Consider the following 26,625-nt stretch of genomic DNA (forward strand, 5'->3'; position numbering starts at 1 on the left):
AGATGCTGAAAATCGTAATAGGCGAAATAAATAGGAATTATTCCTACCATTAATTCGTTTTCCACTAATCCTTTATGATGGCACCAAAATAGAGGTTGCTCCCCTTGTCGCTCTAGGGACAGGAAACAGAGAGGGTTAAAAGGGCCCTCCCCTTACACACCCCAGTGCTTTTTCAAATTACTACCAGGATGTGAGATAACAAACCCAACACTAAAATTATAGGGTGGGAGTTACGGTGGTGCCGTCATGAAAGATTAGTGGAAACCGAATTAACAGGAATAATTCCATTTTCCACGGCATCCCCCTTCATGACGGCACCAAAATGGAGCCATACCATATAAGTAACTCTAGGGAGGGACCACAGCCTGAAGGACCTTGTGTCCAAAGGAACAGTCCTTGTTGGCCAAGACGTCCAGTCTGTAATGACGGGTGAATGTGTGAAGGCTTGACCATGTAGCCGCCCTGCAGATTCGATCTGGAGATGCGTCTGCTCTCTCGGCCCAGGAAGAAGAGACTGCTCGTGTGGAGTGTGCTTTTATTGCAACTCTTCCCTTCTGCCTTGTAAGCCCTCTTGCCTCTATTCTTACCCCCATACTGAACAAAAAGGTTGTCATCTAGCCTCCACTCAGCCGTAGCTTCTAGGTACCTGAGAACTGTTCTCCTAACATCGAGTGTGTGAAACACCTGTTCTCTCTCATTTTTGGGGTTCTGACGAAAAGAAGGTAAAATAATATCTTGGCTTTTATGAAAATAAGAAGACACCTTAGGGACAAAATCTGGACGGTGTTTGAGAATAATCTTCTCATCTGAGACCCTAAAAAATGTTCTCTAACAGAAAGGTCTTGGATTTACCCTATCCTGCGGGCTGTAGAAACTGCAACTAAAAAAGCCGGTTTCCATGAAAGAAATTTAATTTCTGCCGCCGAAACAGGCTCAAAGGGACTTCTTGATAGTCCTGACAGCACTAAGTTGAGATCGCAACTGGGCACAGAGGGCCTAGACCTAGGTTTAATAACACTGACACCTTTGACGAACCTCTTCACTAGCTTATCCACAGCTAGAGACACCCCAAGGAAGCTTGACAGAGCCGACACCTGTACCTTGATGGTGTTATAACTAAGGCCCTTCTGCAGACCTTCCTGCAAGAAGTCCAAGATTGGGGGGATACTAGGGTTGTCTATGTCAAAGGGTCTATCCAGCAGCCAGGAATTAAACCTACGACAGGTCCTAGAATAGAAACTATAGAAGGTCTTCTCCCTGACTCGATAGTCGAGATGACTGTGTCTGACAGACCCCTCTGCTTTAGGATCCACCACTCAGGATCCATGCTATGAGATGGAGTCTCCCTACCTCGGATAACCAAAGGGGACCCTGCTAGAGCAAATCTGGTCTAAACGGAAGCGGAAGAGGGGGAGCTAATGCTAGTGACTTTAGCAGAGGATACCAGTTCCTCTTGGACCAAGCTGGAGCTACCAGAATCACTTTTCCTTTCCCTTCCCTTATCTTCTTGGTAACTGCTGGGATAAGGGGAAATGGGGGAAGGGCATTAGCCAGGTTCCAATGCCAGTCCTGCCCTAGAGCAGCCAGGCCTGTGGTTGTTTTCCCTGGTAGCGAACAGGTCCACCTGAGGATGACCCCAGTTCTGGGCTATTATTTCAAACGCAGCCCTGTGGAGCTCCCGCTCCCCTGGGTCTTCTCTCCTTCTGCTCAAGAAATCTGCCTGGATATTGTCCACTCCTCTCAGGTGTACAGCTGTGATGGAAAGGACTGTCTTTTCTGCCCAGGAAAATATCTCCTTGGAGAGATTCTGAAGATGAGGGTGACACGTCCCACCCTGATGCCTTATGAAGGAGACTGCTGTTGTATTGTTGAAGTAAATCCTGATATGTTTCTCGACTAGCTGACCCTGAAGGGACCTTAGTGCTTCCCAAACAGCCCTGAGTTCCCTGTAATTGGAGGACCTCCGATCTATCTCTGATGTCCAGGCGCCCTGAACTGAGTCCCATTGGGACACTGCTCCCCAACCTGTCCCGCTTACATCTGTAGTTACTGTCACTACAGGAGAATGGGACCAGAAGATTCCTATAGAAAGATTCCTCTTATCCTGCCATCAATTTAGGGATCTTTTGGTGACTGAGGAAATGGGAATCTTTTTGTCTAGGGACGATTGACTTCGGTCCCAGTGGGAGAGAAGATTGGACTAGAGGGGTCTGGAGTGGGCCTGACTCCAAGCTACTGCTTGTATGCAGGAGGTCATGAGGCCCAGAACCCTCATAAAATCCCGAATAGAAGCCCAAGACTACCTCTGTAGGGATGACACCTTTAGGAAAAGATTTTCTTTGTTGGTGTCTGGAAGAAAAGACATCTGGGCTTCTGAAACTTCTTGCGAGTGGAGGGATCTAGGCTGGATTTCTCCCAATTTACCTTCCACCCCAGAAAGTGAAAGATATTTGGATAGGTGTGACTGGATTTCCTCTCTGGATTTTGCTACAATCAAAAAATCGTCTAGATAAGGAAATATCGGGACACCCTGTTGTCTCAGGTGGGCCACCATCTCCACCACAAGTTTGGTAAAAACTCAGGGAGCAGAGACTATTCAGAACGGGAGACACTGGAACTGACAAATTTCCCCCCTCAGGGACACAGCAAACTGAAGGAACTGCTGGTACCAGGGGTGGATAGGGACATGATAATACGCGTCCTTTAAATCCACCGAACACATCAAGGCATTTTGATGAATCAGAGGCATTATGGTGCTCAGTGACTCCATCTTGAAGCGTTTCTAGCCTATCCACTGAATGAGGTGTTTTAGATTCATGATAGTCCGGTATGATTCGTTCGGCTTTTTCACAAGAAAAAGTCTGGAGAAATGCCCCCGACCCTCCTGGTCTAAGGGTACCGGAATGATGGCTCTTAGAGACAACAAGTCCAAGACAGCCCTTGTCTAACTTGGCTGACTCTGCCAGGGAGGAGAAGGTTGTGACCTGAAAATTGATGGGGGGAAGACATAGAAACGCTATTTTTAACCCTTGTCATACTTCTTGCAGAGCCCAAGGATTTGAGGTCACACTGGCCCATTGGTCCCCAAATTTGAGGAGTCTTCCCTGAATCTGATTGCTGTCATTTTTTTTGCAGGGGCGGGGTCAGAACTAAAGTTTGAGGGTAACATTTTTCCCTTTACCCCCTTTTGGATAACGCCCTGCTTTTCCTTTTGAAGCAGAATTTCTGGAAGGACGTTTGTTGACGCAAAAGGACTGGATTTTTCTAGGAGCTCTCTCACCTGGAAACCTTTTCTTTTTATCTGAGGCATCTTCCAACTCTGGCCCAAACACCAGGGACCCTTTAAAGGGAAATGAGCAAAGTTTATTTTTTGATAAGGTGTCCCCCGACCAAGGCTTAAGCCAGAGTGCACGGCGGACAGAGTTAGACAAGGATGAGGATCTGATGGCAAACCTCACAGATTCTGCGGAGGCATCAGCCAGAAAACCTGTGGCTATTTTAAGGAGAAGAAAGGACTCTAAGATCTTATCCGTAGGAGTACCCTTCCTAAGATGGTCCTCAACTCTGTTAAGCCAAATAAACATTGAACTTGCAACAGAATTGGCTGCCACATTAGTTTTAATGGAAATGGCCCTGTTCTCCCATAGTTTCTTAAGTAACCCCCTCCGACCTACGGTCCATGGGGTCCTTAAGTTGGGAGGCATCCTCAAAAAGGAATTGATTTATGTTTGCCTACTTTAGCGACCTGTACTTCTATTTTAGGGGTTTCAACCCTGATTTTTGCATCTTCAGGACTGAATGGAAGTCTATTCCTGAATTCTCTAGGTAACCAAGAACCTTCTATTAACGTCCGCCCACTCATCCATGATGAGTTCCTTCATATTTGGGTTTATGTATTTGTTTAAATAAAACAATAGTTGTGGACAGCTGCCTAAAAGGGGGTTTCCAATTGACAACCTCTTAGATGCTCTGTCTGGTAACAAATTCCAATTAAGTTCCAGTATTCAATTTTAAATGTGTTTAATATTTAAATAAATACACAGTAAGACAGTTCATTGTTACACAAGTAATATGAAAGTTACTAAATTATGTAGACATGAGAACATAATGGTTATTAGAAGAAGTGACCTCCAAGATGAGGCACTGCACCTGTTGCAAACTACAACTCCCTCTTCTAAATTCTACCCATTGGACAATTGGATGTACCTGTGGTATCACACCACCTACAGAATATCCATCATGCCTTCAAAGGGAGGTGCAAATGCCTCATAGCAAAAAAAACTGATACTGGACAAATTCCAAAGAACGACACCTGAAGATGAATCTCAACCAGCAAATCCCATGCACAAGACAATTTCACCAGTGAGCCACAGAGCGGCACACAGAAAGTCTTGTTAGCTACCCACCAGTGTCAAATGACCTTAACATCTTAGATAGATGCAAGTGGACATCTGCCTTATTTGCCATGATAACCAAAAATACAAGAAAAAGGGGCACTAAAGCAGAAGAAAAAAAATTAGTTCCTTGGACGACCGGGTGCCACAACTAGAATCCCAACTTTTTGCAGCCCATTCTTGCCTGGTTGTTCTTCACCATTATATGCAAGACCAGGAGAAAAGAATCCACTGCTGTAACTTAGTTTGTTGACATACCCAAAGACACAGAAGGTTGTGCCTCGCAAAAATTCTTGGAAAAACCTCTTGATGACAAAACTTAGCCATGGCAGCTTTTCCACCATACATGCAGTAGAAGGTGCCCATTGCATTCCCACACAGCTTATCTGGCCTGGAGCACCTCCATGAACTTTTATAGCAAAGTTTTTGAGATAGAGACCAGGACAGCCTCCTAAGCTTCACAAGTATGATGCTCATATCCACGTCTACCCTGGCTTCGTAGTTGAAGTCAATTGCAGGAGATCACATTTTCCCTTAGTCAAAAAAAAGTGTCTTAAAGATGCAGGATTTAAATATGCCATGTTCTGCCAAAGTACCCAAGACTTTTACAGAGAAGGTATAATGAAGCCATATGGACAGTGCTACATAATTATTACCGTATATTCACTTGTTACTATAAATTCAATGACATCACACAAGATTGGTCATCTTAGCTTATAATCTACTTTCCAATCAACAATATCCCCCTCCACTGCTGATAATCTTTTTCCCAAAGTTTACATTGCTTCATGACTTGTCTTGGGTTGGCAGCAGTCAATGCTCAAAGAGTTCTAAGAGAGTCCGTGCTGAGGTCTCATCACACACGTCTACATCCTCTAGGCCTCACAGTGATGTGGTGTTGGTGTCTTCAATGTCAGCATCTCTGGCCATAGAGGCAAAGTGTCCTTTGCTCACCAGGAGGTCTTCTGGACTACCATATTCTATTATCTTTCCAGCGTCCAACACCATGACCCTAAAACGAAAAAGACAAAAGATACTATTATACTACTATTTTTACTTACAGAATCCATTTTAGTTGTTTTAAAGCCTGGAAGTGTCCATTATTTTCTAAGATGAAACTTGGAAAATCACTAGGACTTCTAGCAAAACAACTACAACTCTCGAGCAGTCCTGGCCCTGGGTTACAGCTCATAGTCTGCCTTTAATGTACTTACTCATTGAAGTACATATTCTTTTACTGTACATAGGGGGCAGTATCTACTCAGGTCAAGAACTCAGTGGACTTGAGATGTGACAACCACTTTTTATGAGTCAGATATGTACTATGTTACTAGATATATGCTTACAGTTGTCAGTTCCCTTCAAACATCATGTGATGTCAATCAGGTGTGGTGGACCTTGGTGGGGAAAGTCATACAAAATGCCAGAACAGAATATACAGCAACTATGCAATTAAATAACCTAGAATTCCACGAGAGGACGACTTGAGGGTCCTTCATACAGCGGCTAGACGATCCAGGCAGAGCTCAAGCATTTTGCTTATAATCTAACAGTGATATCTCAGGAGATAGCCTCAAAACATCTTCCCGACCAGACAATCATCACACATGGCCCCAGGATCTGGCCTCAACACAGATCCTGACTCTTTAACACACAACAGCAACTACAACTACCACCCCAACTTCCTCTACTTTGTCTCTCCAAAATTATCTCTGGCTGGTCAGTCTTTGAATAATTAGCAGTCCCCAACCACCCTTCTACTTATCAGCCCAGCATCTTCTAAAGAGTCCTTGAGCAAAAGGTGAAGAAGTCCATGCTGACCCCCACTCCTTCACCACATTCCAAGGAGTTCTGTCTCTGGACAGTCTGCAGGGTGTTTATTTTGTGAGGTCCCCAGTAAAGGCCGACAGGTTTACATCCCCTTCCCCCTTAATATGTGCAGGACAAGTGAAATAACAGGATCCAGAATCACAAAGAAGATGAGGGGTCGGACACAGGGGAGAATCTAATAAAGAAACAAGGTCACTAACAGGACAACACATTATGAGTAGAAATACACCAAACATAAGACCCTGTCAAAGCATGGAACGTGCCTACAGAGGTTGTCAGCTTTGACTCTGCACTAACACCTATGCTGTCCAGTGTCTGACATGATTGAACCTAAGAAAAAGGGATGATAAGCAGTGTCCTCACTTGTTACTGTCCATGATGGTGTGCAGCCGATGTGCAATGGTCAACACTGTGCAGTCTGCAAATTCACTGCGGATGGTCCTCTGGATTAAATTATCCGTCTCCAGATCCACGGCTGCCGTCGCTTCATCCATAATGAGGATCTTGGATTTGCGAAGTAGCGCTCGAGCCAGACACACCAGCTGCCTCTGCCCGACACTGCACACAACAACGATTGTGAGGGAAATGCAAGACAATGTACACGTTTACAAGTTAAATTTTTCTATGAAAACGGGATACAATTTGGACTGAAGTAGATTAAAAGTAGAAGCAAGAGCATGACAAGGTGTGAATGTGAAGATGTGCAGAATTTGGTATAAAAAGTGGCTTAATAAATGTAATTTAGCCGGGGAGGGGGGGGGGGGGTTTGCAGAGGGGGGGGGGTTGCAGAGGGGGGGGGGGGCTGTATGGGGGGGCAACTTGTGTTTTAAGATTTGTCTGTCAGAAGGAGCCTGCTGTGATTAACACAAGATAGGAGACTCCTCAGTGCGGCTGTGCTCTTACCTTAGGTTCTCTCCTCCTTCACTTACTTCGTAGAAGAGCTTTTCCTGCAGCTCTTCTACATATGGCTTGAGGTGAGAGAGTTCAAGAGTTTTCCAGACTTCTTCATCCGTGTACTGATTGAACGGGTCCAAATTCATCCTCAGTGTCCCAGAGAACAGCACTGGGTCCTACAGAGGAAAAGTGCACTAAGTGGAAAGGCCAACGAACTGCAAGGCAGTGATATCACTATTGCTTTACGGGAGCCAAGCTGCTGTGGTAACCCGCCACCAACCCTTCCACACGTTATAGATATCCATTTGCCTGCAAAATTATGTAATCATATATTTTGTTACCTCCCGTCTATCCCTGAAAATATCGGTAATGTTTACAAATTAGTCCCTGTCTCATTGTTTTTCCACCTAAATGACATAAGCACAGATAGTACTGCTGCCTGGTCTCCTTGAAGAAAGTATATATAGTACTGCCTCTCTGTCTCTCCTTGTAAATAATGTAGACACGGATAGTACTGTCTCCATGTGTGTCCATGTATATAACGTAGACACAGATAGTACTGTCTCCATGTGTGTCCATGTTTATAATGTAGACACAGATAGTACCGTCTCCATGTGTGTCCATGTATATAATGTAGACACAGATAGTACTGTCTCCATGTGTGTCCATGTATATAATGTAGACACAGATAGTACTGTCTCCATGTGTGTCCATGTATATAATGTAGACACAGATAGTACTGTCTCCATATGTGTCCATGTATATAATGTAGACACAGATAGTACTGTCTCCATGTGTGTCCATGTATATAATGTAGACACGGATAGTACTGTCTCCATGTGTGTCCATGTATATAATGTAGACACAGATAGTACAGTCTACATGTGTGTCCATGTATATAATGTAGACACAGATAGTACAGTCTACATGTGTGTCCATGTATATAATGTAGACACAGATAGTACTGTCTCCATGTGTGTCCATGTATATAATGTAGACACGGATAGTACTGTCTCCATGTGTGTCCATGTATATAATGTAGACACAGATAGTACTGTCTCCATGTGTGTCCAGGTATATAATGTAGACACAGATAGTACTGTCTCCATGTGTGTCCATGTATATAATGTAGACACGGATAGTACTGTCTCCATGTGTGTCCATGTATATAATGTAGACACGGATAGTACTGTCTCCATGTGTGTCCATGTATATAATGTAGACACGGATAGTACTGTCTCCATGTGTGTCCATGTATATAATGTAGACACAGATAGTACTGTCTCCATGTGTGTCCATGTATATAATGTAGACACGGATAGTACTGTCTCCATGTGTGTCCATGTATATAATGTAGACACAGATAGTACTGTCTCCATGTGTGTCCATGTATATAATGTAGACACGGATAGTACTGTCTCCATGTGTGTCCATGTATATAATGTAGACACAGATAGTACTGTCTCCATGTGTGTCCATGTATATAATGTAGACACAGATAGTACTGTCTCCATGTGTGTCCATGTATATAATGTAGACACAGATAGTACTGTCACCATGTGTGTCCATGTATATAATGTAGACACAGATAGTACTGTCTCCATGTGTGTCCATGTATATAATGTAGACACGGATAGTACTGTCTCCGTGTGTGTCCATGTATATAATGTAGACACAGATAGTACTGTCTCCATGTGTGTCCATGTATATAATGTAGACACAGATAGTACTGTCTCCTTGTCTCTCCCTGTAAATACATTAGGCACACATAGTGTTGCCTCCTTGTAAATAATGAAAGCACACATAGTCTCCCTTTATGGTAATGATGGAGACGCTGACAGCACCACCTCTCGGCTTCTCCATGTAATTAATCTAATAGCTGCAGAGAGATTCCTCCATTATTCATTCATTAACAATGTAACTAGGTCTTATACTGTATGTGCTGATGCTTTTTCCATTTCTTAAGTTACTTTATCAGATTTCTTATTCTGTCTTGTGACATTTACTACATAGTTTGCTTTATGTCACATTTCTTGATTATGAACTGACAGGCAGATTTATTTTCATGGTGCTCTTGGGTACAACTCAGAGCTGCTCTGCACATTCATTGTATGCAGTGGATTGACAGAAGATCTGTGCGGTTTTTAAGAGCAGAGAAACTAAACGATTCTGGGCATTTATACTCATACGTGTTCCTATAGCAGATTAGAATATGTAGAAGAATTTGATGTCATCCCTCCACGCACAGTTGGGGGTCACTTATTTTTTATGCTAAGAAAACAAGGTGACTCCCATTGTTGGCTGAGCCGCTATTGTGTCCACATCACAGTGGACTCATTTTTCTGGCATCTTAATAGTTTCCAGGTCACAGATTTCAAATACTTCATGTGAGTGATGTTATCCTTATATATTAGATATCCACACGCTGTTAAGCCGCCTGTGAAATTTAATTTTACAAGCTAAGTCTTGCCAGGAAACCTCAAACATGAAGAAAGTGGAGGGAAGCAAATGTAATTTTTCGCTGAGTAAACAGTCGCCGCTCACTATGGCTTTACATGTGTAACTGCTGCCACCTAGTGTTAGGTTTGATAAGTGCGATCTGTAAAGCAACGCACAGCGACTTTATACACGCAGCTATGGACAGACCTAGTCATTTGGGGTGTGGTATCTGCTGATGATTTAGGGTACGGCCACACAGCGATTTTGGGCATGGCAGTGTAGCAGGGCTGCCACAGAAATGAATCAGGTCACAGCGCAGCTCGCAAGTAGGCTGCAACTGCAACATCCCAATCTCCAAAAAATTCAGCAGTTCGATTTTTTTTCCAATACATGTGTCGCAGCACACCCCATTCATTCCTATGGCAGCCCCCTACACTGCAAAATTTGGGCGTGACACATGCCCAAAATCACCATCCACTTAATGAGCACTAATGTACAGTAAAAGGGTCCCCGCCTACCATATGACATTTGCAATACTGGTGCTTTATGTAGCATCGTGCGCCCCATCAGACACCAGGGCCTGGGTGCAGCAGTCACCTATGCACAGCTTTGCCCCAGTCTGGAGAAGTGGGGGTTAATAAGTCAGCCATGTTAGATTTTTATCATTATTTACTCTATAGAAAATCACAGTTTCTAAGGACATTAGGGGTGATAACTAACATTGCATGTCTATAAGGGAGCGTGTAATTTTTTTCACCCTTGAGCATAATTTTTTGTATTTTTATTTAAACCAATCCCTTATTATGTGTTGATGGATTTCATATTAAATCTCTATAGTGGTCAGAGCCCGTTTTGCTGCTGAGACAAATTTTCGAATTCCCCGCATAGACAGAATTAAAGGGATTGTTCCATCTGGGACATTTATGGTATATAAACAGGATATGTCATAATTGTCGGATAGGAGCAGGTTCTTGGGATCAGCACCTCTCTCAAGAACAGGGCCCAAAGTGAACAGAAAGCACACCATGCATGCGCCGCTACCCTTCCACTCACTGCTATGGGATTTCCGAAAATAGCCAAACCAGTGCTCAGCAATTTCAGTCCCACAGCAGCGAATGGAGGGTGGGCACGTATGCACAGCTTGCTCTCTATTTACTTCAGGCCCAGTTTTCGAGATGGGAGCGGATCCCAGAGGTGGACCACACTTACCAGACACTTATGGCCTGGGGCGGACTGGGAACTTAAAGTGGCCTTGGAAAAAATAAAATAAAAGTGGCCCCATGTTGTAGGTGGGTTCAAGTGGGGCCAAAACAAGTAGGCGAGGACAACAGAAGTAGTGCAGCGCAGAATACCTCTCCAGCAGAACCAAATAGCACAGGGCAGCACAAAATACTGCCACCGAACCATAGTATTTAACTGTATCACTGTTATGAAGATCGCAATATGGTTGAGTTCAGGAGGGCACCTGCTGTTGAGCATTACGTCATTATGTATCTGGCCTGCCGCCATCAAAAGGGCTTAAGTGGCCCCCTGGGCATCGGCCCACCGGGAAATTTCCCTGTAGGGTCTATGGCTAATCCGCCCCTGCTTATGGCACATCCTGTTAATACACCATTAATGTCCCAGGTGGGTCAACCTCTTTAAAATGAGAAAATTATGTTTGCCTACAACCACCACTAGAGGGAGCTTCTACTGTTTAGACACTTAGATCTATATAAACACAATGTGCAGAAAGCACATAAGCTCCCCCTTGTGGCGATTACAGGCAGACATCATTTTAAATTTAAAGGGGATGAACAGGATCATGAAGAAATGGGCCAAGTGGGAGGGGGGGGGGTACTGGCCTCAGCCATGAGACCAATCACAGTTTTACCACTGAGACCAGTGACTATGTGATTAAACTTCTTATAAAAGCTAGCCTTTCTAGTCAGCCATAAATGATGGGTGAATTACCTGAGGAATTATAGTTAGTTTGTTGCGCAGATCATGGAGGCCAATGGTGGAGATGTCCAGACCATCAATGATTATCTTCCCACCTGCTGCCTCGATGATCCGGAAGAGGCAATTCGTAAGGGAAGATTTTCCAGCTCCCGTCCTTCCAACTATTCCAACCTGAGGGACAGATCAACAGTTATATGCGGTCACATGGAGTGTTCAGTTACAGATGTAGCAGGGATGAGTGTTTCATTTAACTCGTTACCGATCCCGATCAGGACTTGCATTTCTGCGGACTGCTGCTAGCATCCATCAACACCCGGTCAGCAGCCACCATACAATGCATTTAGCTGATCATGCACTGATCGAGCTGCACTGAATTCTGGGAGATTATGTTTGCATTACAGCATAGTGGCCGCACTTTCCACAGTCCAACTCACCAGAGCAGGAATATACAGGGGCGGACTGTGAACTTAAAGTATATTATATTACACAGTTCATCATCTCCTTACATACATCCTTCAATGGAGGATCTCCATAATATAGAGTCCATATACAGACCCTGGAAAAAAAAATACTAAAAGTGGCCCCATGGTGTAGGTGGGTCTATACTGACAGAAGACCAACACAAGGACAGAAGAAGTAGATGGGCCCAGCAATACCAAAGTGCAGCACAAAATACCACCCCAGCAGAACCAAATACCACTGGGCAGCACAAAATACCACCATTGAATACAATGGCCAAAATTCAATACCACAAGAAGTCTGAGCGCTCGGAAAAATGGCGAAAAGTTAATCACCATTGTAATATTTCCTTCCTAATTTCCTATATAAAACCTTTTGGGATACAAAGTGCACAGATTGTCACCACAGTAAACATTGTAGAGCGGTGAACCTGAATATTAACCTCTCAGCAGTAATTTACTACATTAACCCTTTTAGCAGTGAACCACTGGGTTACTGCACCTCCAGTGCAGAGTACGTTATCCCACTAGCGCCTGTGGTGAGGCGAGATTTTTTTTGGATCTATTGCTCTTGCATCCAGATAATCAAATCTCTCTCTCATATCTATTTCATATCTATCTATCCATCTATGGATTAAAAGCAAACAAGAACTACAAGTAGCAGCATGTTACTTTCTGCACAAAAACACTCATGCAAACATTGAAAATATGAATAAATGCAAACTGCATTCAGGGAAAAGTAGAATCCAGCTATGGGATACTCTGATTATAAGCACTAGGCAGAGCGACCTATAGCTGGATTCTGCATTGCCCTGAATTTTGTAGGACAAAAGCCCAGAAGAGACAAGACTGGTAGTGTCAGTCCTGCTTGATAGAAGCCACCTTGTCGCTGGTAGATGGGCCCGACATATTCTTGATTAGAAATATGTGCAAAGAACTTTAAATATTCATATAGTAAGTACAGCAGTAATGCAGCTTAAATTTTTTCAGGTGTTCAATGTTTGCATGTGTATTTGCGCATAAAGCAGTATGCTGAAACTTTTAGTCCTTCTTTGCTTTTGCACTGCAGCCATGGTAGCATGCACCTGAACTCCCCTTATACATAGCTTTGAGTGGCTGGTCTAACTGTCTTTTGCATTATCTATGGACCCACCCCCATATCCGTCTGAGGACCAATCTACCAATCTATGGATCCATCCACCCATCGATCATATAATCATGCATTACCTTCTCCATACTGTCAACAGTGCATGAAACCCCATGTAGAACAAGGTCTATTTCAGATCGGTAACGGGCCTTGTAGTCCACAAACTGCACAACGCCTCTATCTGGCCAGTTCTGTGGGGGGCGCTTCTGAGTCGTCCACTCTGCCTGATAGATGAACATAGCAAAGAACGCTGAGTTTATACAAGATATATACAGTATATGTATAAAATATTTACTTTCCACATGTACAATATGCGAGATGGAGAAACAGTCACCATTGTCTGAATACTGTATACGTGCATATTGATTCATTAGAACTGTCATTTTTCTCTTTGACCACAAGAGGCCGCTGTTTCCCCACATAGCTAAAGTATTGCAAGTGTTTGAATATTCATAGGAGGTGGGGTTTTGGACTGTCTGGAGAAGAACCAGGAAGCTGCAGATGCCTCCTTCTCTAGAGGAACAGAGAAGGACTGTGTGTGAACAGAATCCGGTCGCATCCAGGCATCAGGGTGTCCTGGGGTGGCCAGAGTCGCATCAGAGAAGGACTGAACGCTGTCCTGTACCGAGATCCTGTCCAGACTCAGGATTGTTTCCAAGAAGGCTGTTAGGAGCTTTGGAAAGAGCGCTGGCTATCCTGCAGGACCTCATGTTTGCTGAAGAGACTTGTTGCTGTCCAGTTTAAAGACATCATCGGATACAGAACAAGACCCGGGTCAGTAAAAGCGTGTACGGACTAAGGCTACTTTCACACTAGCGTTCGGGTGTCCGCTTGTGAGCTCCGTTTGAAGGGGCTCACAAGCAGCCCCGAACACTTCCGTCCAGCCCTAATGCATTCTGAGTGGATGCGGATCCGCTCAGAATGCATCAGTCTTGCAGCGTTCAGCCTCCGCTCCGCTCAGCAGGCTGCTTGCAGCGTTCGGGTGTCCGCCTGGCCGTGCGGAGGCAAGCGGATCTGTCCAGACTTACAATGGAAGTCAATGGGGACGGATCCGTTTGAATATGACACACTATGGCTCAATTTTCAAACGGATCCGTCCCCCATTGACTTTCAATGTAAAGTCTGGACGGATCCGTCTGAGGCTACTTTCACACTTAAATTTTTTTTAACAATATAATTCAGACGGATCCGTTCTGAACGCAAGTGTGAAAGTAGCCTAAATTGCAGATTGGCACCTAAGAGACTGAGGCAAGGTCTGTTAGTTAGTTGGATAGGGACTCTGTGTTATATAAGACCAAAAGTGTTTGCCACGTTTATTACAAGGACTCCATAACTAAAAGAGATATTGTGCAATTGAGAGCTGACAACTGGCCCACAACTTCAATTCAGCTCAGTGCTTTGCTCAGGAATAGAGTTGAGCGAACACCTGGATGTTCGGGTTCGAGAAGTTCGGCCGAACTTCCCAGAAATGTTCGGGTTCGGGATCAGAACTCGACCCGAACTTCGCCCCGAACCCCATTGAAGTCAATGGGGACCCGAACTTTTCGGCACTAAAAAGGCTGTAAAATAGCCCAGGAAAGGGCTAGAGGGCTGCAAAATGTAGGTAAATCCCCTGCAAACAAATGTGGATAGGGAAATGAATTAAAATAAAAATAAAATAAATAAAAATTAACCAATATCAATTGGAGAGAGGTCTCATGAGAATCAGGCTTCATGTCACCCACCACTGGAACAGGCCACTGTCAGATATTTAGGCCCCGGCACCCAGACAGAAATGAGAGGTTTCATAGCAGAGATTCAGGCTTCATGTCATAGCAGAGAATCAGGCTTCATGTCATAGCAGAGAATCAGGCTTCACATCACCCAACACTGGAACAGGCCACTGTCAGATATTTAGGCCCCGGCACCCAGACAGAGGAGCAGTGGCGGATCCAGGGGGGGGGGCAATGGGGCAATTGCCCCCCCCCCCGAGCTGGCGGCGGCGGCTGGGCACAGGGAGATGAGCGCTTCCATTGTGGAAGCGCTCATCTCCAGTCATCTGTATCGCCGTCCTCAGGACAGCGATACAGATGCCTGCCTGTGCTGAGCCTGCGGCAGGGAAGGGAGAGGCGTGTCCCTTTCCCTTCCTCTGATAGGCTGCCGGCCTAGTGCCTGCAGCCTATCAGAGGCCGGCGCAGGCCTGAGCCATACAGCGTGGGACACAGGGCAGAAGAGGCCTGCATCGCATCGCTGACATGGAGGTAAGTATGTGTGTTTTTTTTTTTTTTTCATTATATACAATACTTTTACTGGCACCTGGGGGCGGTTATTACTGGCAAAGGGGGGCTATTACTGGCAAAGGGGGGCTATTACTGGCAAAGGGGGGCTATTACTGGCAAAGGGGGGGCTATTACTGACAAAGGGGGGCTATTACTGGCAAAGGGGGGGCTATTGCTGGCAAAGGGGGGCTATTACTGGCAAAGGGGGGGCTATTGCTGGCAAAGGGGGGCTATTACTGGCAAAGGGGGGGCTCTTATTTCTGGCAAAGGGGGGTCTCTTATTACTGGCAACGGGGGGGCTGTTATTACTGGCAACGGGGGGGCTGTTATTACTGGCAAAGGGGGGCTCTTATTACTGGGGGCTGTTATTACTGGAGGCTCTTATTACTGGCTCAGAGGGGCTCTTATTACTGGCACAGAGGGGCTCTTATTACTGGGGGCTGTTATTACTGGCACAGAGGGGCTCTTATTACTGGGCGCTGTTATTACTGGCACAGAGGGGCTCTTATTACTGGGGGCTGTTATTACTGGCACAGAGGGGCTCTTATTACTGGGGGCTGCTATTACTGGCACAGAGGGGCTCTTATTACTGGGGGCTGTTATTACTGGCACAGAGGGGCTCTTATTACTGGCACAGGGGGGGCTGCTATTACTGGCACAGGAGGGCTGCTATTACTGGCACAGGGGGGCTATTATTACTGGCACATGATTGGGGGCACTATAGGGGCATCTACTGAGGCCACAAAGAAGGGGTATTTTATATGGCCTCTCTGTACAGTACAATTTTATACTGGGACACATTATGGTGGGTACTATGGGGAAGGGGGGAGAGGAGTACTATGGGGTCATCTACGGGGGGCACTAAGAAGGGGTATTTTATACTTGCAAATTATGGGGGACACTGAGGGCATCTACTGGAGCATTTTATACTGGTACATTATGGGGGGCACTAGGAGGAAGGAGGGTGTGGAGGACTATGGGGTCATTTACTAGGGGCACTATATAGGGGTATTTTATACTGGCACATTATGGGGCACTATGGGGACATTAGCTCAACTGGGGGCATTACAAGGGGGTATTTTTGGCACTGTCACATTATAAGGAGAATTATTTCTACTGGGGGGGGGGCATTATGGTGGGCTTTATTACTCCCCTATGGTATGAGCCCCCTAGTAGCAGCACCAGCCTCTCCCTGCTCTGCTATCCCTCTGCCCCTTCTCCAAATACTTATTATGAAATCTTTCTCATTAGGATAAAACACATCAGCTCCGCCGAGCCCCCGGCCAAAGTGTGGAAGTGGTGTCCGAGATCCCCAAGGGCCAAGCCAAGTAACTGTGAGTGTTCATGTGAAATATTATTGTTATACACATATAGCCTACACTGTGTAGTCTGTATATACTCTGTCTATAAGCACCCTTGTTTTGTGGCGGCGGACAGAAAATAATCTGAAAGTGCCCCTCCCGAGACCAGGCTCTGGATCCGCCACTGCAGAGGAGAGAGGTCCCATTGCAGAGAATCAGGCTTCATGTCATAGCAGAGAATCAGGCTTCACGTCACCCACCACTGGAACAGGCCACTGTCAGATATTTTTAGGCCCCGGCACACAGACAGAGGAGAGAGGTCCCATAGCAGAGATTCAGGCTTCATGTCATAGCAGAGAATCAGGCTTCATGTCATAGCAGAGATTCATGCTTTATGTCACCCAACACTGGAACAGGCCACTGTCAGATATTTTTAGGCCCCGGCACCCAGACAGAGGAGAGAGGTCCCATAGCAGAGATTCAGGCTTCATGTCATAGCAGAGAATCAGGCTTCATATCACCCAACACTGGAACAGGCCACTGTCAGATATTTTTAGGCCCCGGCACCCAGACAGAGGAGAGGTTCATTCAACTTTGGGTTGACACAGCTGCGTTGGCGACCTCTTGCTCCTCCTCTGCCTTCGCCTTGGGCTTCCACTTGTTCCCCTGTGACATTTGTGAATGCTCTCAGTAGCGCGTCTACCAACGTGCGCTTGTACCCACGCATCTTCCTATCACGCTCCAGTGCAGGAAGTATGGTGGGCACATTGTCTTTGTACCGGGGATCCAGCAGGGTGGCAACCCAGTAGTCCGCACACGTTAAAATGTGGGCAGCTCTGCTGTCGTTGCGCAGGCACTGCAGCATGTAGTCGCTCATGTGTGCCGGGCTGCCCAGCGGTAAGGACAAGCTGTCCTCTGTGTGAGGCGTATCGTTATCGTCCTGCGTTTCCCCCCAGCCACGCACCAGTGATGGGCCTGAGCTGCGTTGGGTGCCACCCCGCTGTGAACATGCTTCATCCTCATCCTCCTCTACCTCCTCGTCCTCCAGTAGTGGGCCCTGGCTGGCCACATTTGTACCTGGCCTCTGCTGTTGCAAAAAAACTCCTTCTGAGTCACTTCGAAGAGCATGGCCTGAAAGTGCTAAAAATGACCCCTCTTCCTCCCCCTCCTCCTCCTGGGGCACCTCCTCTTCCATCATCGCCCTAAGCGTTTTCTCAAGGAGACATAGAAGTGGTATTGTAACGCTGATAACGGCGTCATCGCCACTGGCCATGTTGGTGGAGTACTCGAAACAGCACAACAGGGCACACAGGTCTCGCATGGAGGCCCAGTCATTGGTGGTGAAGTGGTGCTGTTCCGCAGTGCGACTGACCCGTGCGTGCTGCAGCTGAAACTCCACTATGGCCTGCTGCTACTCGCACAGTCTGTCCAGCATGTGCAAGGTGGAGTTCCACCTGGTGGGCATGTCGCATATGAGGCGGTGAGCGGGAAGGCCGAAGTTACGCTTTAGCGCAGACAGGCGAGCAGCGGCAGGATGTGAACGCCGGAAGCGCGCACAGACGGCCCGCACTTTATGCAGCAGCTCTGACATGTCGGGGTAGTTGTGAATGAACTTCTGCACCACCAAATTCAGCACATGCGCCAGGCAAGGGATGTGCGTCAAACCGGCTAGTCCCAGAGCTGCAACGAGATTTCGCCCATTATCGCACACCACCAGGCCGGGCTTGAGGCTCACCGGCAGCAACCATTCGTCGGTCTGTTGTTCAATACCCCGCCACAACTCCTGTGCGGTGTGGGACCTGTCCCCCAAACATATGAGTTTCAGAATGGCCTGCTGACGTTTACTCCAGGCTGTGCTGAAGTTGGTGGTGAAGGTGTGTGGCTGACTGGATGAGCAGGTGGAAGAAGAAGAGGAGGAAGCCGAGTAGGAGGAGGAGGCTACAGGAGGCAAAGAATGTTGCCCTGCGATCCTTGGCGGCGGAAGGACGTGCGCCAAACAGCTCTCCGCCTGGGGCCCAGTCGCCACTACATTTACCCAGTGTGCAGTTAGGGAGATATAGCGTCCTTGGCCATGCTTACTGGTCCGCGTATCTGTGGTTAGGTGGACCTTGCCACAGATGGCGTTGCGCTGTGCACACTTGATTTTATTGGATACTTGGTTGTGCAGGGAAGGCACGGCTCTCTTGGAGAAGTAGTGGCGGCTGGGAACAACATACTGTGGGACAGCAAGCGACATGAGCTGTTTGAAGCTGTCTGTGTCCACCAGCCTGAATGACAGCATTTCATAGGCCAGTAGTTTAGAAATGCTGGCATTCAGGGCCAGGGATCGAGGGTGGCTAGGTGGGAATTTACGCTTTCCCTCAAATGTTTGTAAGATGGAGAGCTGAACGCTGCCGTGTGACATGGTTGAGATGCTTGGTGACAGAGGTGGTGGTGTTGGTGGTACATCCTCTGTTTGCTGGGCGGCAGGTGCCAACGTTCCTCCAGAGGCGGAGGAAGAGGCCGAGGCGGCAGCAGCAGAAGAGGCCGAGGCGGCAGCAGCAGAAGAGGTAGCAGGGGGAGCCTGAGTGACTTCCTTGTTTTTAAGGTGTTTACTCCACTGCAGTTCATGCTTTGCATGCAGGTGCCTGGTCATGCAGGTTGTGCTAAGGTTCAGAACATAATGCCTCGCTTCAGGCTCTGATGGCACAGCGTGCAAACCACTCAGCTCTTGTCATCAGCACATTGTTTGAAGAACTGCCACGCCAGGGAACTCCTTGAAGCTGCCTTTGGGGTGCTCGGTCCCAGATGGCGGCGGTCAGTAGCAGGCGGAGTCTCTTGGTGGCGGGTGGTCTGCTTTTGCCCACTGCTCCCTCTTTTGCTACGCTGTTGGCTCGGTCTCACCACTGCCTCTTCCTCCGAACTCTGAAAGTCAGTGGCACGACCTTCATTCCATGTGGGGTCTAGGACCTCATCGTCCCCTGCATCGTCTTCCACCCAGTCTTCCTCCCTGACCTCCTGTTCAGTCTGCACACTGCAGAAAGACGCAGCAGTTGGCACCTGTGTTTCATCATCAGAGACGTGCTGAGATGGTATTCCCATGTCCTCATCATCAGGAAACATAAGTGGTTGTGCGTCAGTGCATTCTATGTCTTTCACCGCTGGGGAAGGGCTAGGTGGATGCCCTTGGGAAACCCTTCCAGCGGAGTCTTCAAACAGCATAAGAGACTGCTGCATAACTTGAGGCTCAGACAGTTTCCCTGATATGCATGGGGGTGATGTGACAGACGGATGGGCTTGGTTTTCTGGTGCCATCTGTGAGCTTTCTGCAGAAGACTGTGTGGGAGATAATGTGAACGTGCTGGATCCACTGTCGGCCACCCAATTGACTAATGCCTGTACCTGCTCAGGCCTTACCATCCTTAGAACGGCATTGGGCCCCACCAAATATCGCTGTAAATTCTGGCGTCTACTGGGACCTGAGGTAGTTGGTTCACTAGGATGTGTGGCTGTGGCAGAACGGCCATGTCCTCTCCCAGAACCAGAGGGTCCACTAACACCACCACGACCATGTCCACGTCCGCGTCCCTTATTAAATGTTTTCCTCATTGTTACCGTTCACAACAACAATAAGAAAAAAATTATTTGGCCCAATGTATTTAATTCAAATTCTGTTCTTTTTTTACAGGCACCTAACACTATCTGGCTATCTATTTAGGTACCGTATTACACTAATACAGGCACAGCAGTAACCACAGATTTAGCTGACTATAAATTGTAGGCCTAGTATTTAGGCCCTGGGTGACAAGTATACGTTTACGGACAGAATTAGACTTGGAAATGCACGGTAGCTTGTGAAGTTATTGAGGATGACCCTATCAGCACCTTCAATGTAATATACCCTTTTATGGATAGTTTTAAACTTGGCCTGCTACAGCGGGAAACCACTGATTTAGGGGATTGCTAATTTGGGAATTGTATTTCAACCCATAAAAAAATATATCCTTTGCCAGACAGCAGACAGTATTACAATTGGCTAGCCACAGCTGAAACACCAGATTTAGGGTACTGCTACTTTGGCAATTGTATTTCACCCCTCAATAAAATAGTAAGCACAGCCAAGCCCCTGATATAGGATATAGCAAAAAAATAAAAACACTATTGGTTAAATGTACTTGGTGGCAGCTTGTGCTGGCTCACCACAAGACACAAAATGGCCGCCGATCACCCCAGAAAAAAATGACTGAAAAACGCTCTGGGCAGCCGAAAAACAGTGAGCATTTAAATAGCAGAGGTTGAATGATTCACATCTGTAGATCGATCACTTCATTAAGTGTTTTGGAAGAGTAAATCCCTGCCTAATCTCGCCCTAACAGCAGCAGCTGCATCCTATCCCTACACTGATCAGAGCAGATTGACGTGCGGCGCTACGTGACTCCAGCTTAAATAGAGGCTGGGTCACATGGTGCTCTGGCCAATCACAGCCATGCCAATAGTAGGCATGACTGTGATGGCCTCTTGGGGCAAGCAGTATGACGCTTGTTGATTGGCTGCTTTGCAGCCTTTCAAAAAGCGCCAAGAAAGCGCCAAACACCGAACCCGGACTTTTACGAAAATGTTCGGGTTCGGGTCCGTGTCACTAACACCCCAAAATTCGGTACGAACCCGAACTATACAGTTTGGGTTCGCTCATCCCTACTCAGGAACAATACTCCGATACGGTTTCCTGGACTAGTTATGGGAGGGAAGGTGTTCTAGAGTTGATAAGAATGTAAGCTGCTGTGCTGCACCGCAGATGACTCCTTACTAACCACTCACTCAATCATTTGTGTCGTCAATAGGGTAATAACAGGTGTGGTGAGGTAGTTTTAGTGCGCCTGCCAGTAGGTAAATTATAGCAAACTTCCTTGGTATTCACCAGGGGACATCTCGCTGTGCAGGACATGGGTTCTAAGCTAGGGCTATAGTGTTGGCTGACACTCTCAGAACTTACTTCATTCTCTAGTTTAACGTACTCATCCACACGCTCAACTGCAACAATATTGGTCTCCAGCTCTGACGTCATCCGCACCAGCCAGTTCAGTGTCTGCGTAATCTGTACAATAAGAAATTTAAATATAATATATAATGATCTGATGCCCAACAGTCACAGGAGCCCTCCTGAACTCAACCATATTACTGTCCTCATGATGGTGATACAGTTTAATAATGTGGCTGGGGCGGCAGTAGTTTTTGCTGTCCTGCAGTATTTGGTTCTGCTGGGGCGGTATTCTGTGCTGCACTATGGTACTGCAGGCCCTGCCTACTTCTGTTATCCCCGCCTACTTGTTTCGGCTCATGTCCTGTCAATTTGGACCGACCTACAACATGGGGCCACTTTTATTCTTTTTTTCCAGGGCCACTTTTGGTTCCAAATCTGCCCCTGCATGGAAACACTGGAGAACCAACGAGTAGAACTAGTCCAAAGTTCGGGACATACTTCTCCTCAACTAATGAAGCACATTAAAAGGACTTGGATGGATTAATGTGTTGGTGTAAATCAGAAAAAAAAAATAGGGAACACACTATTGTTTACTTCTATGGGTCCTCCTCTAGCCTATGAATACTTCAGATACAAGGATATTTAAAGGAGTTTCTGCTTTGAACAATCTCTACTCAGTTCCTTGTCAAAAGGTTAATTACAGAACGTGTCCCTGTTGGGACCTCTAGCAATCAGCAGTAATCAGTGGGGAAAACTGGAAGTGCTTAGTTTCCCTGCAGCGACACCACTGGGGAAGTCAATCATTACGATGCAGTAATGCAGGACAGGTCCTTCAGAGGCTTAAATGCTTTTTGTAACAACTATCCACTCTGGGTTTTCAAAAAAGCACAACTCATTTATCGTATTTCTGGTTCACATTGACTCACCCTGAGTGCTGCGGAAATGGATAGTCCAACAGTCCCACTGTCCAGCGTGTCACGGCCTAACACAGCGAAGAGAGCCGCAAAGAACACTGTCAGGTTCCCAACAAATTCAAGTCGAATGGCCAGCCACCTGCAGACACATCACATAAGGAGATTACTAGAGATTCCTCCAGATTATCTACTTACTTGCCTTATCAATTGCTTAGGGTCCCTTTACACGGGACGATACAGCAGCAGATAGTCAGGAAGGAATCATGCTATCGCTGTGTATGCCATCGATCGTCCCCATACACAGTACAATCTGCTGCGGGCAAAAGATAATTTTTGTGACCGCAAAAATGATCTATTACCCGATGAATGAGCATTTACCCCACCAGATAATTGCTAATGAGTGTTTTTATGAATGCTCGTTAGCGATTATCTACGGAATTCTCAGCCTGTTTAAAGGGCCCTTTACCTGTTGGACACAACCCAGGAGTAAACGCTCTTCTGATTGATATCTAGGGTGTCTTCATTGTGCTGGATGAATCTCTGTTGATGTCCATAAGCTCGGATGACTGACAGACCAGAGACTGTCTCCCCAAAGTGAGAGTAGATGGATGACCTGGTGACTGAATCCAGACGTCTCAGCTGACGTGAGGTGGCAACATAAAACCTCTGCAGGTACAATGACAATAAATGATTGACATAAAAAAAAACATCCACAGGATTATAGGTCTTTAAGGGAACATGTAATCTATAAGAGAAATCTAGGAGGGGTAGGAGCATGACAGTAATGTTTAGAACATCAAAGACATAATCCATGTGTTACTGTGTAAATTTAGGGATTATTTTATAGACTTGAACACTTATTGCTCTGAAAAGGAAACTTTAGACTCCTCTGATGTTGTGTCCTTTAGCTAGCCATTTATCCAATAGCTTTTTTAGCTGTGTTGCACTCCATTGGTGGCTTTTCTTGAGGTCCAGACACTTTAACTAGCCCTTTAAGGAATGTAATAGAAATAAATAAACATGGGGGATGGAATGGTACTGGATGCCCTGGGTGAGCTGTGAAAGTAGGACATCACCCCATGGAAGATAAGGAAAGGAAGCAGATGCTTACCTGGACAAAATAATACACAATTGCCAACGGTATGATGACAGCAGCAAAAATTGGTGTAGCCAAGGAGATCACAAACAGGGTGCCAATCACTGCCAAGACGCAGAAAATCCAGCTCCGGAATGACGTGGGGATGGTTTCATCCACAGTGAAGATGTCCTGGAAGCAAACAAAAACATATTGTCCTATTTGGCATCTTCTACAAAACGTGTCAAAACAATCTTGAAGATCCTGGGCCCCAATGCAAAATCTCTAAAGGGACCCTACCTACTATGTGCATTTCATAATACGGAAGCTACTACTGGCTGATACATCACTATGGATGAACCATCATGGTGGCCAGCAGCTATTAGACAATGTGGTCAAGTGACATTATGGACAACATGTTGTCCAGCCAGAGTCTAAAAACAGGAGTGAATGGAGAAAGAAGCAGAATTTCACAGATTGAGCAGTGTTTCTTACAATTTTATGTGGTGGAGCGTCTAGGTGTTTCTGACTATTCAGGAAACTCAATGTCTTGTTACTTCACCTTTACAGGGATTCTTACAAAGGCAATTTTATCTTAACATGCTAACATTCCTGCCCCAAACCTGTGAGCTCAGGCACCTGCAAAATTTGTCATCCTTTATATTAGTAAAAACATTACTTTAAATGGGACTGAAAGGAACTGACGTTGGCAAACCTGTTGACAATGCGTCCAGTTGGAGTTGTGTCAAAGAACTGCATAGGAACATGCAGGATATTTCGAAGTATTTGTGAATGGAGGAGCCGTGATGCACGTACTGTACCGGCAGCAACCAGAAAAGCACTGAGGAACACAAAAATACCTAAAAAAAAAAAATTATGCATAAAACCCATTAGTACCTCCATAGCATGTAATATTGCCACATAAGAATGGAATATGGATCAGAGACAGCCTCTTTCAGAAAGGAGCCATGATCCAATAAACAGCCGAAGGACATCACACCCAGTAAGACATTTCCCCTGTAGCAGCTTCAAAGATGAATGGCTGTCAGGTATTACATAGATGGCTCAATTGTTGCTTGATAATCTTAGGTTTTATTTTCTTAGTTTTATAAAGTACAGTCCTGATCAAAAGTTTAAGACCACTTGAAAAATGGCAAAAAAAAAATCATATTTAGCATGGCTGGATCTTAACAAGGTTCTAAGTAGAGCTTCAACATGCAACAAGAAGAAATGGGAGTGAGACAAAACATTTTTTGAGCATTCAATTTAATGAAAACAACGAATAAACTGAAACAAGCTGTTTTTCAGCTGATCAAAAGTTTAGGACCACACCTCAAAAAGAAACTAAACCCCCCAAAAACAGAAATCCAACTTCCAAACATGAACTTAGTAATGAGTAGATTGTTTATCACTTCAAAAATTCATTTTGGCATGCTTGATGCAAGTGTTTCCATGAGGTGAGTGGGAAAATTTCTCCAAGTGGTGAAGACGGCCGCACAAAGGCCATCTACTGTCTGAAACTGTTGTCCATTTTTGTAAACTTCCCTTGCCATCCTTCCCCAAAGGTTCTCAATTGGATTTAGATCAGGGGAACACGCAGGATGGGCCAAAAGAGTGATGTTATTCTCCTGGAAGAAGTCCCTTGTCCTGCGGGCATTGTGTACTGTAGCGTTGTCCTGTTTAAAAACCCAGTCGTTACAACACAGACGAGGGCCCTCAGTCATGAGGAATGCTCTCTGCAACATCTGGACATAGCCAGCGGCCGTTTGATGCCCCTGCACTTCCTGAAGCTCCATTGTTCTACTGAAGGAAAAAGCACCCCAGACCATTATGGCGCCCCCTCCACTGTGGCGCACAGAAAACATCTCAGGTGGGATCTGCTTATCATGCCAGTAACGTTGGAAACCATCAGGACCATCAAGGTTACATTTTTTCTCATTAGAGAATAAAACTTTCTTCCACCTTTGAATGTCCCAATGTTTGGCGCTCTCTTGCAAAGTCCAAACGAGCAGTTCTGTGGCATTCATGGATACGAGGCCTTTGAAGACGTTTTTTGTTTTTGAAGCCCTTCAGTCTCAGATGCCGTCTGATGGTTATGGGGCTGCAGCCAGCACCAGTAAGGTCCTTAATTTGGGTCGAGGATCCTCCAGTGTCTTGACGGACAGCCAATTGGATCCTCTGGCTCAGTGCTGATGACATTTTTTTGGATCTTCCACTTGACTTTTTTGTTCCATAACCCTCAGGATCATTTAAGAAATTCTTACTGCGTCCTACCTGAGCAGCGATGGCGCGCTGTGAGAGACCCTGCTTATGCAGTTCAACAACCTGACCACGTTCAAAAAGGGAGAGTTTTTTTTGCCTTTGCCATCACAACGTGTGACTACCAGACAGAAAATGACAATGAATCCACATCTTTGCACAGATTTGGCCTTTTAGAGGCATGTGGTCCTAAAATTTGATCAGCTCAAAAACAGCCTCTTTCAGTTTAATCGTTATTTTCAATTAATTGAATGCTCAAAAAATGTTTTGTCTCACTCTCATCTTGTTGCATGTTGAAGCTCTACTTGGAACCTTGTTAAGGATTTTTTGCCATTTTTCAAGTGGTCTTAAACTTTTGATCAGGACTGTACATAACAAAATAAAGTTACCTTGTGACACCCCCAGGGCTCCATACACCCTGACCCGCATGTCTCTCTGGGAAGTTGGATAGCTCTGATTAAAAAAAGGCACAGCGTCCGACGTCCAGTCACTGATCCAAATGTTCTGTCCGACAAAGGACGCGGTCTGTAAAGCGTAGGTCACCAATATCAAGGAAAAGTAAACCCATCCAACTGCACGAAGGTACTTCAGATACACAGAGAACTTCACCTGTAAAAAAAGATCCAATGGATGAGATTGATCAAAAATAGAACAAGGAGTGATAAGGAGAAGTCATCCACAGCAACCACTTCTAGATATGATTTTATTTTTCAACACGAAAGCAGAATCCAGATTGGTAGCATGAGTAACTGTTC

General features: G+C 45.7%; 1 protein-coding gene across 1 annotated transcript in view; it reads right to left on the reverse strand.

Moving 5' to 3' along the window:
* Positions 1-4,048: 4,048 nt before the first annotated feature.
* LOC122941130 (ATP-binding cassette sub-family C member 2-like) overlaps positions 4,049-26,625 on the reverse strand; it is a 143,278-nt gene continuing 120,701 nt past the window's right edge. The window contains exons 22-32 of the mRNA XM_044298156.1: positions 26,260-26,479; positions 24,317-24,471; positions 23,648-23,803; positions 23,003-23,202; positions 22,549-22,675; positions 21,635-21,736; positions 13,184-13,327; positions 11,511-11,669; positions 7,128-7,294; positions 6,588-6,782; positions 4,049-5,406 (exon numbers count right to left, since the gene is read on the reverse strand). Of these exons, the coding sequence (XP_044154091.1) occupies positions 5,277-5,406; positions 6,588-6,782; positions 7,128-7,294; positions 11,511-11,669; positions 13,184-13,327; positions 21,635-21,736; positions 22,549-22,675; positions 23,003-23,202; positions 23,648-23,803; positions 24,317-24,471; positions 26,260-26,479 (1,755 nt within the window). The 3' untranslated portion in view covers positions 4,049-5,276. The remainder of the gene's footprint in view (positions 5,407-6,587; positions 6,783-7,127; positions 7,295-11,510; positions 11,670-13,183; positions 13,328-21,634; positions 21,737-22,548; positions 22,676-23,002; positions 23,203-23,647; positions 23,804-24,316; positions 24,472-26,259; positions 26,480-26,625) is intronic.

Source organism: Bufo gargarizans, chromosome 6 (genome assembly GCF_014858855.1).
Source record: "Bufo gargarizans isolate SCDJY-AF-19 chromosome 6, ASM1485885v1, whole genome shotgun sequence".
NCBI classification, from domain to species: Eukaryota; Metazoa; Chordata; class Amphibia; order Anura; family Bufonidae; genus Bufo; species Bufo gargarizans.